This window comes from Carcharhinus amblyrhynchos, chromosome 7, assembly GCF_965287045.1.
Source record: "Carcharhinus amblyrhynchos chromosome 7, sCarAmb.v2.hapA, whole genome shotgun sequence".
Classification (NCBI taxonomy): domain Eukaryota; kingdom Metazoa; phylum Chordata; class Chondrichthyes; order Carcharhiniformes; family Carcharhinidae; genus Carcharhinus; species Carcharhinus amblyrhynchos.
This window is the reverse complement of record NC_137330.1, coordinates 8,505,867-8,518,050: the sequence shown is the minus strand read 5'-3', so window position 1 is coordinate 8,518,050 and position 12,184 is coordinate 8,505,867. Positions and strand designations below refer to the sequence as shown.

General features: G+C 46.4%; 1 protein-coding gene across 1 annotated transcript in view; it reads left to right on the top strand.

Annotated features, from left to right (window-relative positions):
* eif2ak2 (eukaryotic translation initiation factor 2-alpha kinase 2) overlaps positions 1-12,184 on the top strand; it is a 43,989-nt gene that overhangs the window by 17,010 nt on the left and 14,795 nt on the right. Inside the window, exons 8-11 of the mRNA XM_080193234.1 lie at positions 1,945-2,045; positions 2,484-2,592; positions 3,680-3,732; positions 6,256-6,334. Of these exons, the coding sequence (XP_080049360.1) occupies positions 1,945-2,045; positions 2,484-2,592; positions 3,680-3,732; positions 6,256-6,334 (342 nt within the window). The remainder of the gene's footprint in view (positions 1-1,944; positions 2,046-2,483; positions 2,593-3,679; positions 3,733-6,255; positions 6,335-12,184) is intronic.

Sequence of the window (12,184 nt, the reverse complement as noted above, 5' to 3'; positions counted from 1 at the left end):
TTTTTCCCTCTTACTGGATGGGAATTTTCTTATGGATTGTCCCACTCTGCCACCCCTTGCTCCTCAAAACTGTCCTCTTCCCACAGTACGACTGAGGTTCACTAGCAATTTTCAATTCCCTCCATGGCCTTGCCCTCTTCCTTGTCTCTGTAATCTCTTCCAGTCCACCCATGCCTCTACTTTCTCGGGAGGCAATGGAAATTTGGCATGTCCATGAGGACCCTCATCAACTTTTACAGATGTACCACAGAAAGCATCCTTTGCAGATGTTTCACAGCTTTGTATGGCTCCTGCACTGTCCAAAACTGCAAGAAACTACAAAGGATTGTGAATGAAGCCCAATCCATCACATCAACCAGTCTCCCATTCATTGACTCTGTCTACATTTCCTGCTGTCTCGAAGAGTAGCCAGCATAATCGAGGACCTCCACACATCTTGGGCATTCTCTCTTCCACCTTCTTACATTAGGAAAAAGATACAAAAGTCTGAGGTCACGTACCAACCGACTCGAGAACAGCTTCTTTCCTGCTGCTGTCAGAGTTTTGAATGGACCTACTTTATATTAAGTTGATCTTTCTCTATACCCTGGCTATGACTGTAACACCACCGTCTGCACCCTCTTCTTTCTTTCTCCCCTATGTACTCTATGAATGATATGCTTTGTCAGTATTGCATGCAAGAAATAATACTTTTCACAATATCTCAGTACATGTGACAATAATTAATCAAATCAAATAACCCTCCCCTCCCGTGATATGTGTCTGCCTGCTGTCAATGCTCAAAATCAATGCCCTGATGTTGATTGCTGCACCATTTGCCTCTGACACTGGGACCCACTCCTAAACCTTTCCACCTTTCTCCTCCTTTAACGATACCTTGTTGAAGTGTGTCTCTTTGACCAAGCATATGGTCACCTGCTGCAATATCTCCAGTGTGTCTCTGTGTTACATTTTGTTTCCCTTGTGAAGCACCTTGTGACATTTTGTTCAGGTAGAGGCTGTATGTAAATGCAAGTTGTGAAATGCACCATGTTTCACTCAGTCGGGTGTTCCCGCACCAGACGACAAAGCCAGAGCTGGGAGGGACAAAGTCCTAGGTGGTGGAGAATTTTAGGTAGTTTGTAAGTCCAGTGTCTCCTATTACACTCAGTCATGCTGCACTTACCATATATCAACTTCAAACCACACATAACTCCCTCACCATGCCTGCTCAGTTCAGTCTTTTTGGCAGAAGTCTGCGTGTGCGAAGTTCTCCCTTATTTATTTGATTTGATTTATTATTGTCACATGTATTGGGATACAGTGAAAAGTATTGTTTATTGCGCTGAACAGACAAAGCATACCATTCATAGAGTACCTAGGTGGGCAGGAAAGGAGCGAGTACAGAATGTAGTGTTACAGTCATAGCTAGGGCGTAGAGAAAGATCAATTTAATATAAGGTAGGTCCATTCAAGAGTCCGATGGCAGCAGGGAAGAAGTTGTTCTTGAGTTGGTAGGTACGTGACCTCAGACTTTTGTATCTTTTTCCCAACGGAAGAAGGTGGAAGAGGGAATGTCCGGAGTGCGTGGGGTCCTTGATTATACTGGCTGCTTTGCCGAGGCAGTGGGAAGTGTAGACAGAGTCAATGGATGGGAGATTGGTTTGAGTGATGGACTGGGCTACGTTCATGACCCTGTGGAGTTCCTTGCGCTCTTGGACAGAGCTATACCAAGCTGTGATACAACCAGAAAGGACATTTTCGATGGTGTAAGTTGATGAGAGCTGTTAGTGGACATGCCAAATTTCCTTAGCCCCCCCCCCCCCCCCCCCCCGCCCAACCCCACCCAAGAAAGTAGAGATGGGCTTTCTTAACTCTAGCTTTCTTAACTATTTTCTGAACTATGTATTTAAAAGCTCAAACAGAAACAGACTCAACTTTTGAAATGCTCTGTTCTTTAATCAGATCAAAAATCCAATTGGACGGCTGAACGAATACTGCCAGAAGAACAATCTGCCCTGCAAGGTTGTGGAGGTGGATACTAGTGGACCGTCTCACGCTCCAAAGTAAGGAAATGATAATGCATTTTATTTCAGCAACTCACTGCGGCAAAGAAAAAACACATTGCTTTCTTGTTAAGCTGCTCTGGCCAAGATCCAGAAAAACCCGATTATACAATCCCTACAGTGCAGAAGGAGGCCATTTGGCCCATCAAGCCTGCACGGACAACAATCCCACCCAGGCCCTAACCTCTTAACCCCACGCTAACCCACCTGAGACTAAGGAGCAATTTAGCATAGCCAGTGTACTGAACCAGCATGTCTTTCGGACTGTGGGAGGAAATTGGAAACCCACGCAGACATGGGGAGAGCGTGCAGACTCCACCCAGTGACCCAGCTGAGAATGGACCTGGAGTCTTGGCGCTGAGGCCACAGTACTAACCACTGTGCTGTGTACCAACCCTGGTAAGCATTTTGTTCTGACAATTTGTGACTCTTTTCCAGGTATACCCTTAAGTATGTAATTAGTGACGAAACCTTTCCAAGTGCTTCTGGAGAAAACAAACAGAAGGCCAAACACAACGCTGCTATCCTTGCTTTACGTAAACTTAAGGTATTGCTGGAGTTGCTCTCCTCTGTTCCCGGTTGTTAGACGCTTGTCCCGACTAAATATTTTGGGATTTGGTGTGAATGTTCATCTTGAGAATGAAGGGTTGTCTCATTGTTATTTAACTTAAATCACCCAGTCCCGCAACACAGAGACACTACTTATATTGAGGTAGCTAAATTGTGGTATTGTAATTTTAGCACAGGTAGGAGGCCATTCGGCCCATTGTGTCAGGGTTGACTCTTCATCAGTATGATTGTATTAGAATAGTTGAGTGGCAGCACAGCGGTTAGCACTGCTGCCTCACAGTGGTAGGGACCCGGGTTCGATTACCGACTTGGGTCACTGTGCAGAGTCTGCACGTTGTCTGCGTAGTTTCCTCCGGAAGTTCCGGTTTCCTCCCACAGTCCGAAAGACGTCCTGGTTCGGTGTATTGGCTGTGCTAAATTCTCCCTCAGGGTACCCGAACAGGCACTGGAGTGTGGCGACTAGGGGAATTTCACAATAACTTCAAGTGTCACAAGTAGACTGACATTAACGTTGCAATGAAGTTACTGTGAAAATCCCCCAGTCACCACCCTCCAGTGCCTGTTCGGGTACACTGAGGGAGAATTTAGCACGGCCAATGGACCTAACCCAGCACGTCTTTTGGACTGTGGGAGGGAACTGGAGCACCCGGAGGAAACCCATGCAGACGTGGGGAGAACGTGCAGACTCTGCACAGACAGTGACCCAAACCGGGAATTGAACCCGAGTCCCTGGTGTTGTGAGGCAGCAGTGCTAACCACTGTGCCACCATGCTGCCTTTAGGATAAATTTGCCTCCCTTTGTTGATGCAAATACCTCGGAAAGGAAAGCCCACACCTTACCTGAAGGTGCATTTGGCCCAGAAGGCTGGAATAAGTTAATTACCCCAGTTAAAGCCATCACCTAATTTGCTGAATAGGGAAGTTTGTTAGTGAGTATGTGAGCACGCGATGTGAATAAAGTTCATTCAGTATAGGCCATTGGGTTTTGAGTCTGATGAGTTTGTTTACTGAAAGTCTAATAGAACGCTTTCTTTGTTTCCTGTTTCTGAACTTGGTAAATGAAGATCCTGTCAGAGGACAAGTTGAGCTGTATTTCAGACGATGGTTTTTTATTCCGGTAAGTTTGTGAAAATACTACAGGTAACTGCGCTGTCATCTGTGCACCAGCTGAAACCCTGAATCTCCTGCAAACCCTGCTGCAAACTACTTAAACCTCTGGGCTTCTGCTTTCATCATTGCTTTTGGTCCAACTGAATGAAACTGCGTGCAAGTTTTGGATAAATCCTTGTTCTTAATATGTGGTGATCAGTGATTCTCTAACTTGATGTGTAGCACGATAGCACAGTGGTTAGCACCGCTGTCTCACAGTGCCAGGGACCCAGGTTCAATTCCCGGCTTCGGTCACTGTGTGGGGTCTGCACGTTCTCCCCGTGACTGTGTGGGTTTCCTCCGGGTGCTCCAGTTTCCTCCCACAGTCCAAAGATATGCGGGTTAGGTGGATTGGCCATGCTGAATTGCCTCACAGTGTTAGGGGGATTAGCTAGGGTAAATGCATGAGACTATGGGGATAGGGCCTGGGTGGGATTGTGGTCAGTGCAGACTCGATGGACCGAATGGCCTCCTTCTGCACTGTTGGGATTCTGTGATTCCCACACTCCCCCCATGTCTGCGTGGGTTTGCTCCGGTTTCCTCCCACAGTGCAAATATGCGTGGGTTGGCCATGATGAATTGCCCCTTAATGTCAGAGGGTTTAGGAGGGTAAATATGTGAGGTTATGGGAATAAAGGGTACGTGAGGTTACAGGGATAAGGCAGGACCTGGGTGGGATTGCTGTTGGTGCAGACTTGATGGCCTCCTTCTGCACTGTAAGGATTCTATGATTCTGCGAGCGGTTTCTGTTGAACATCCAGGCCGGGACTTACCGGCCTTGCTCACCCCAAGATCGGAAAATCCTACCTGAAGTAAACGGACCTTTGCGTGGTCCAACACGCACCCCCCCCCCCAATTCCCATGGCAGACTGGAGGGGAAAATTCCATCTTCAGTCTTCAGACAGAAGCCCATGATGTGACAATTGACAGTTACCCTGCTTCTGATTTCTCATCCTAGTCCAGTATCCAGGGAGGCGATGGCCTGGTGGTATTATTAATCCAGAAATTAAGCTAATGTTCTGGGGATCCGGGTTCAAATCCCACCATGGCAAATGGTTTCGAATTCAATAAAAAAATCTGGAATTAAGAATCTACGATGACCATGAAACCATGGTCACTAATGTCCTTTAGGGAAGGAAATTTGCCATCCTTATCTGGTGTGGCCTACATGTGACTTCAGAGCCACAGAGCGCGGGCAACTAGGGATGGGCAATAAATGCTGGTCAGTCAGCGATGCCCATGTCCCACAAATGAATTTAAAAAAAGAAACTTTCCAGTTATTGGGAAGAGGGAAGTCTTGTTAGTTATGATTGTAACACTACATTCTGCACTCTCTCCGTTCCTTCTCTATGAACAGTACGCTTTGTCTGTATAGCGTGCAAGAAACAGTACTTTTCACTGTATACTAATACACGTGACAATAAATGAAATTAAATCAAAAACACCTGGTTAGGGCTAATCTGGTTTAACGCTGGATGAACACATCTGTTTAGTGCTAGTCTAGTTTAACCCTGGTGAACACATCTGGTTAGTGCTAGTCTGGTTTAACCCTACGTGAACACATCTGCTTAGTGCCAGTCTGGTTTAACCCTGCGTGAACACATCTGCTTAGTGCTAGTCTGGTTTAACCCTACGTGAGCACATCTGGTTAGTGCTGGTCTGGCTATCCCTCGGTGAACACATCTGGTTAGTGCTAGTCTGGTTTAACCCTGAGTGAACACATCTGCTTAGTACTGGTCTGGTTTAACCCTGAGTGAACACATTTGCTTAGTGCTGGTCTGGCTATCCCTGAGTGAACACATCTGGTTAGTGCTAGTCTGGTTTAACCCTGCGTGAACACATCTGGTTAGTGATAATCTGGCTATCCCTGGTCACGTACCAACTGACTCAAGAACAGCTTCTTCCCTGCTGCCATCAGATTTTTGAATGGACCTACTTTGCATTAAGTTTATCTTTCTCTACACCCTAGCTATATTCTGCACTCCCTCGTTTCCTTCCCTACGTACGATATGCTTTGTCTGTATAGTGCGCAAGAAACAATACTTTTCACTGTATACTAACATAGGGCTGGTGGGATTGTGGTCAGTGCAGACTTGATGGGCCAAGTGGCCTCCTTCTGCACTGTAGGGATTCTATGTGACAATAATAAATCAAATCAAATCACACAAAGGATTGTGAATCTGTGGAATTCCCTACCCAGTGAAGCAGTTGAGGCTTCCTCATTGAATGTTTTTAAGGCAAGGATAGATAGGTTTTTGAACTGTAAAGGAATTAAGGATTATGGTGAGTGGCTGGGTAAGTGGAGCTGAGTCCATGAAACGATCAAGATAGATCTTCAATAAAGATCTTATTGAATGGTGGAGCAGGCTCGAGGGGCCAGATGGCCTACTCCTGCTCCTAACTCTTATATTCTTCTGAGTAGCAGCACAGAATGAATTGTAAAATATTCAGACCCAGTGAATGACCCCTCACATGTTTCTGATTCCTTTAGGAGGAGTTCTGGAAATTCGGATGGTTTAAGCTCCAATACATCCTGGGCCACTGATGCAGCACAAACTACTCCGAAAACGGTACGGTCCATCTATAAGACAGATTTATCTATGTTGGGGTGCTGGCTTCACTTTGTCTGTCAGATGAGATGTTGAAGTGTCCTCTGAGGTGGATTCCCCAGGATTCAGAAGCAGGCGAGAATCTCTCCGGGTTATCAACGATTAGCGATTTCTCAACCAACATCATTAAGACTGAAGACAAATTCATCATTTATCTCATTGATATTTATGGGACTTTGTGCACAATTTGGATGCTGTTTTTCCGAAATTACTACGCTTCAAATGTACTTCAGTGGCTGTGACATACTTTGAGATGGTCAGAGACAGCAAATGGCAGAATAGAAATGCCTTCTTAGAAATCCTACTGTGCAGAGGAGGCCATTTAGCCCATCTAGTCTGCACTAACCACTATCCCCCCCAGACCCTATCCCCGTAACCCCCATGCATTTACCCTGCTAATCCTCCTGACACTGCGAGGCAATTTAGCATGGCCAATCCACCTAATCCGCTCATCTTTTGGACTGGGAGGAAACCTGAGCACCTGGAGGAAACCCACACAGACACGGGGAGAATGTGCAGACTCCGTACAGACAGCGACCCAAGGCAGGAACTTTCTCCCTATCACTTTCAACCTGTGCCCCCAATTAATTGACCCTTTGACCCTGGGAAAAAGACTCTGACTATCCACTCTGTCTGAGCCTATCTTAACCTTGCAAATCTCTATCAGGTCCCCCCTCATCCTCTGATGCTCCAGTGAAAACAATCCAAGTTTGTTCAACATTTCTTCATAGTCCATATCCTCCAAACCAGGCAACACCATGGGAAATCTCTTCTGCACCCTTTCCAATGCATCAACATCCTTCCGATAGTGTGGTGACCAGAACTGTAGGCAATACTCCAAATGCGGCCTAACCAAAGTCTTATACAGCTGCAAGATAATTTTCCAATTCCTATACTCAACACCCCGACTGATGAAGGCCATATGCCTTCTTGACCACCTAAGTCGCCACCTTCAGGTAACTGTGGATCTGCACACCTACATCCCTCTGTCTGCTAATATTTCCAAGGGTTCTACCAACTGTGGTGTTCTCCATGGATCAGTGCACGGATCAGTGCACAGATCAGTGCTTTATTTGACATGGCTGAATAACTTGGATATTAGAATACGGAGAAAGATTTTCAAAGATTTCAGACCAATCCTGGAGGTGAGTCTGACAGTGAGGTTGGTGCCAGTTACTGCGGCAGGACATGGCGAGGCTGGCAGAGTGACAGCTTGAATCAAAGTCTATTTAGTATTGTCATACATTAACGCTGCAATGCAGTTACTGTGAAAATCCCCTAGTCGTCACACTCTGGCACCTGTTTGGGTACACTGAGGGAGAATTTACCATGGCCAATCCACCTAACAGCACGTCTTTTGGACTGTGGGAAGAAACCAGAGCAACCGGAGGAAACCCACGCAGACACAGGGAGAATGTGCAGACTCCGCACAGACAGTGACCCAAGATGGGAATTGAACTTGGGTCCCTGGTGCTGTGAGGCAGCAGTGTTAACCACTGTGCCACTGTAAATACAAAGATATATATATATATACACAGTGATACATGTTAGCAGACAGCATTGACTCAGTGGCAGATTTCTAAGGAGTACGCAGGGAAGGAGGGAGTTGTGGGTGCATGCACCTAGATTGTGAAGGTGGCAGGACACATTGAGTTAGCAAACGATCTCGAGCTTCATGACAACCGTCTGGTTAAACTATGAGGAGAATATTGTGTCCAGCTCTGGTCACCACACCTGAGCGAGGATGTGAGAGTCCTTGAGAGAGTACGGAGGAGATTTACCAGAACAACGAGAGGAATAGGGGAAGTTAACTACAAGGCTTGGTTGGAAACGCTGTCAGCGTTCTCCACGGGACAAAGGTGATTGAGGAGAAATTTGATAAGATGTATAGAAGATTTTGGAGGATTAGGAAAATTAGGATTAGGGAAACCTGTTCCCATGAGATAAGTGCAAGTTAGGTGGGAGACCTTGACTAGAGAGACCATGAGGAGAGATTGACTAGGTTAGAATTGTTTTTGGTGGAGTTCAGACGAATGAAGGGGATCTTACAGAGACTTATAAAATTCTAACAGGACTAGACAGGGTAGATGCAGGAAGGTTGCCCCTGATGGTGGGGGGAGTCCAGAACCAGGGCTCACAGTCTGAGGATTCAGGGTAGGCCATTTAGGACGGAGGTGAGGAGACATTTCTTCACCCAAAGAGTGGTGAGCCTGTGGGAGTTCCTTACCTCAGGAAGTAGTTGATGCCAAAACATTGAACGTATTCAAGATTGTATTCAGCCTCACAATCTGGACTCAGGACTCAGGCTGATTTTCCCTTCCCTGTTCACAGACTCTTGGGTCACTCCCAGAATCCCCCCCTGTCTTCTTCCCCACACCTGGGGTGAATGGGATTAAAGGTTATGGGGAGAAAGCAGGATTAAGCAATTGAGTTGGACCATCAGCCATGATTGTGATGAATGGCAGAGCAGGCTGGAAGGGCTGCATGGCCTCCTCTTGCTCCTACCTTCTACGTTCCCATGAAAGGTTGAAGGTTCTGGGCATGAAATGCAGGAGGGCTGTGCTCGAGTTCCTTTTTACTCCGTGACTGGTGTTGAGTAGGAATTCAATGGACATGATTTCAGGAGGAAATTGAATGGATGTTTGCGAGAAATACACTTGCAGCGCTACTGAGCGAGATGAGGGAGGCTGGGGCTGGTCAGGTTGATCTGCAGGGGGCTGGTCAGGTTGATCTGCAGAGAGCTGGCATGCTTTTGAGGGACTGAATGGCCCCATTGCGTGCTGTTACGGCTGGATGACTGTGATGAGTATTGCAGAGTGCCGTGTCTGCGGAACGCTAGTTAGCAGCTGTTGGCTTTTGATTTTTATATTACGCTCCGTTTGGAGTTAATAGTAATTCATTTTTCTTTTCTAGGATACCACCACTGGATCCAAACCTAAACGGTACGACTGTTTGCCATCTTAGTTTGTGTTTTTTTTAATGTATATTGTAGGCATTTACACCATAGCTCATCGTGTCAGCACTGACGCAGTGGGTAACCCTCTTGTCACTCGATCAGATGTTCAAGCCACGCTTCCAGACACATCAGTAAGTAGGCTGGCACGGTAGCAGAGTGGTTCTCACTGCTGCTCACAGCGCCAGGGACCCGGGTTCGATTCCGGATCAGGTCACTGTTTGTGCGGAGTCTGCACATTCTCCCCGTGTCTGCATGGGTTTCCTCTCACAGTCTGAAAGACGTGCTGGTTGGGTGGATTGGCAATTCTAAATTCTCCCTCAGTGTACCCGAACAGGCGCCGGAGTGTGGTGACTGGGGGATTTTCACAGTAACTTCATTGCAGTGTTAATGCAAGCCTACTTGTGACACTAATAAATAAACTTCAAGTAATCTAGACTGAGACTTCCTGTGCCGTGCTAAGGGAGTGCCACACTGCCTGAGGTGCCAGCTGAGGTGAGACGTTAAGCTGAAGTTTAGTTGGGTGTAAAAGAGCCAGGGCCACTATTTTCAGGAAGTGTGGCTGACTCACTACAAGTGTCTTGGTCAATATTTATTACTCAGGCAATGTCTGAAATACATGATTATACATCAATGCTTGTGCGAGTTTGCAGTGCACAAATTGACTTGCACTTCCTCCGTCACAATAGTTTATTTATTAGTGTCACAAGTTGGCTTACATTAACAATGCAATGAAGCTACTGTGAAAATTCCCCAGTCGCCATACTCCGGCGCCTGTTCGGGTACACTGAGGGAGAATTTAGAATGGCCAATCCACCCAACCAGCACGTCTTTCAGATTGTGGGAGGAAACTGGAGCACCCGGAGGAAACCCACAGACATGGGGAGAATGTGCAGACTCTACACATACAGTGACCCAAGCACACTGCACACACTCCAGAAATACTTCATCGGCTGTCAGGTTCTTTGGGACATTCTGAGGTTATGAAATGCAGATATATCTTTCCGATATCATTTAAGGATCAATAGATTCTACAGACCCTAACCTTGAGTGTGCTCGCTGGGTTCAATCTAACACGTTATCCTTCAGGAGCCAGTGAAACTTTCTTTAATTCCATCTTCTAGTCTGTTCTGAGTTCTTTTTTTTGCTCTTGATGTTTGCTTTGATTTATTATTGTCACATGTATCGGGATACAGTGAAAAGAATTGTTTCTTGCGCTATACAGACAAAGCATACCATTCATAGAGAAGGAAAGGAGAGAATGCAGAATGTAGTGTTATAGTCATAGCTAGGATGTAGAGAAAGATCAACTTAACGCAAGGCAAGTCCATTCAAAAGTCTGACGGCAGCAGGGAAGAAGCTGTTCTTGAGTTGGTTGGTACCTGACCACAGACTTTTGTATCTTTTTCCTGAAGGAAGAAGGCGAAAGAGAGAATGTCCGGGGGGCGTGGGGTCCTTAATTATGCTGGCTGATTTGCTGAGGCAGCAGTAAGTGTAGACAGAGTCAATGGGTGGGAGGCTGGTTTGCGTGATGGATTGGGCTTTTGTACACAACCTTTTGTTGTTTCTTGCATTCTTGGGCAGAGCAGGAGCCATACCAAGCTGTGATCCATCCAGAAGGATACTTTCTATGGTGCATCTGTAAAAGCTGGCAAGAGTTGTAGCTGACATGCCAAATTTCCTTAGTCTGCTGAGAAAGTAGAGGTGTTGGTGGGGTTTCTTAACTACAGTGTCGGCATGGGGGGGGACCAGGACAAGTTGTTGGTGATCTGGGCACCTAAAAACTTGACGCTCTCGATCCTTTCTACTTTGTTGATATAGACAGGGGCATGTTCTCCTTTTATGCTTCATGAAGTCGACAACTATCTCCTTTGTTTTGTTGACGTTGAGGGAGAGATTATGGTTGCTGCCCCAGCTCACCAGATTCTCTATCTCGTTCCTGTACCCTGGTTGGTTATTTTGAAAGTCAGAAATATCATATTTTATTCAGAGTGTTTGATAATTATTTCTTTTTCTAACATTAGGCGATTAGCTCCAACCTTTAGTACACTGGGCGTGGACAGGGACTGTACAACATCTCAGGTACACTCACTCATGCCTCAATATTGCAGATCAAACATTTGAATCATCTCTGTCTGTATTCAATGTTTTCTTCATTTGTCGAGTGATTAAAATTACTGCATAGCAACATAGCACTTTGGAGCAGGAGTAGGCCGTTCGGCCCATTGAGTCCGCTCTGCCATTCGCTCCTGGCTGATCTGCTCCGCATCCCCATTTCCCTGCCTTCTCCCCATAATCCTTCAACCCATTACCACTTAAAAAAACACACCTTTCAAGCCTCCTTTCTTTTTAGTTTATTTATTAGTGTCTCAAGTAGGCTTACATTAACACTGCAACTAAGTTACTGTGAAAATCCTCTAGCCACCACACTCTGGCGCCTGTTCGGGTAACACTGAGGGAGAATTTAGCACGGCCAATGCACCCAACCAGCACGTCTTTCGGACTGTGGGAGGAAACCGGAGCACCCGGAGGAAACCCACGCAGACATGGGAAAAACGTGCAGACTCTGCACGGACAGTGACCCAAGCTGGGAATTGAACCCAGGTACCTGGCGGCTGAGAGGCAGCAGTGCTAACCACCGTGCCACCCCACCATTCAATAAGGTGATCAGGCTGTGATCTCAACTTCACTTTCCTGTCTGTGGCCCCCTATAATCCAGGACTGCTTTGTCTGTCAACCTACCTGGCTGAGCCTTCAATACCGTCGGTGAGCCAGCCTATACTGCCTCTGGGGAGGAGGATCCCACGGACTAACAACCCTCTGAGTGTAAAAAAAAAACTCCTCCGTCTTAGAGGTTG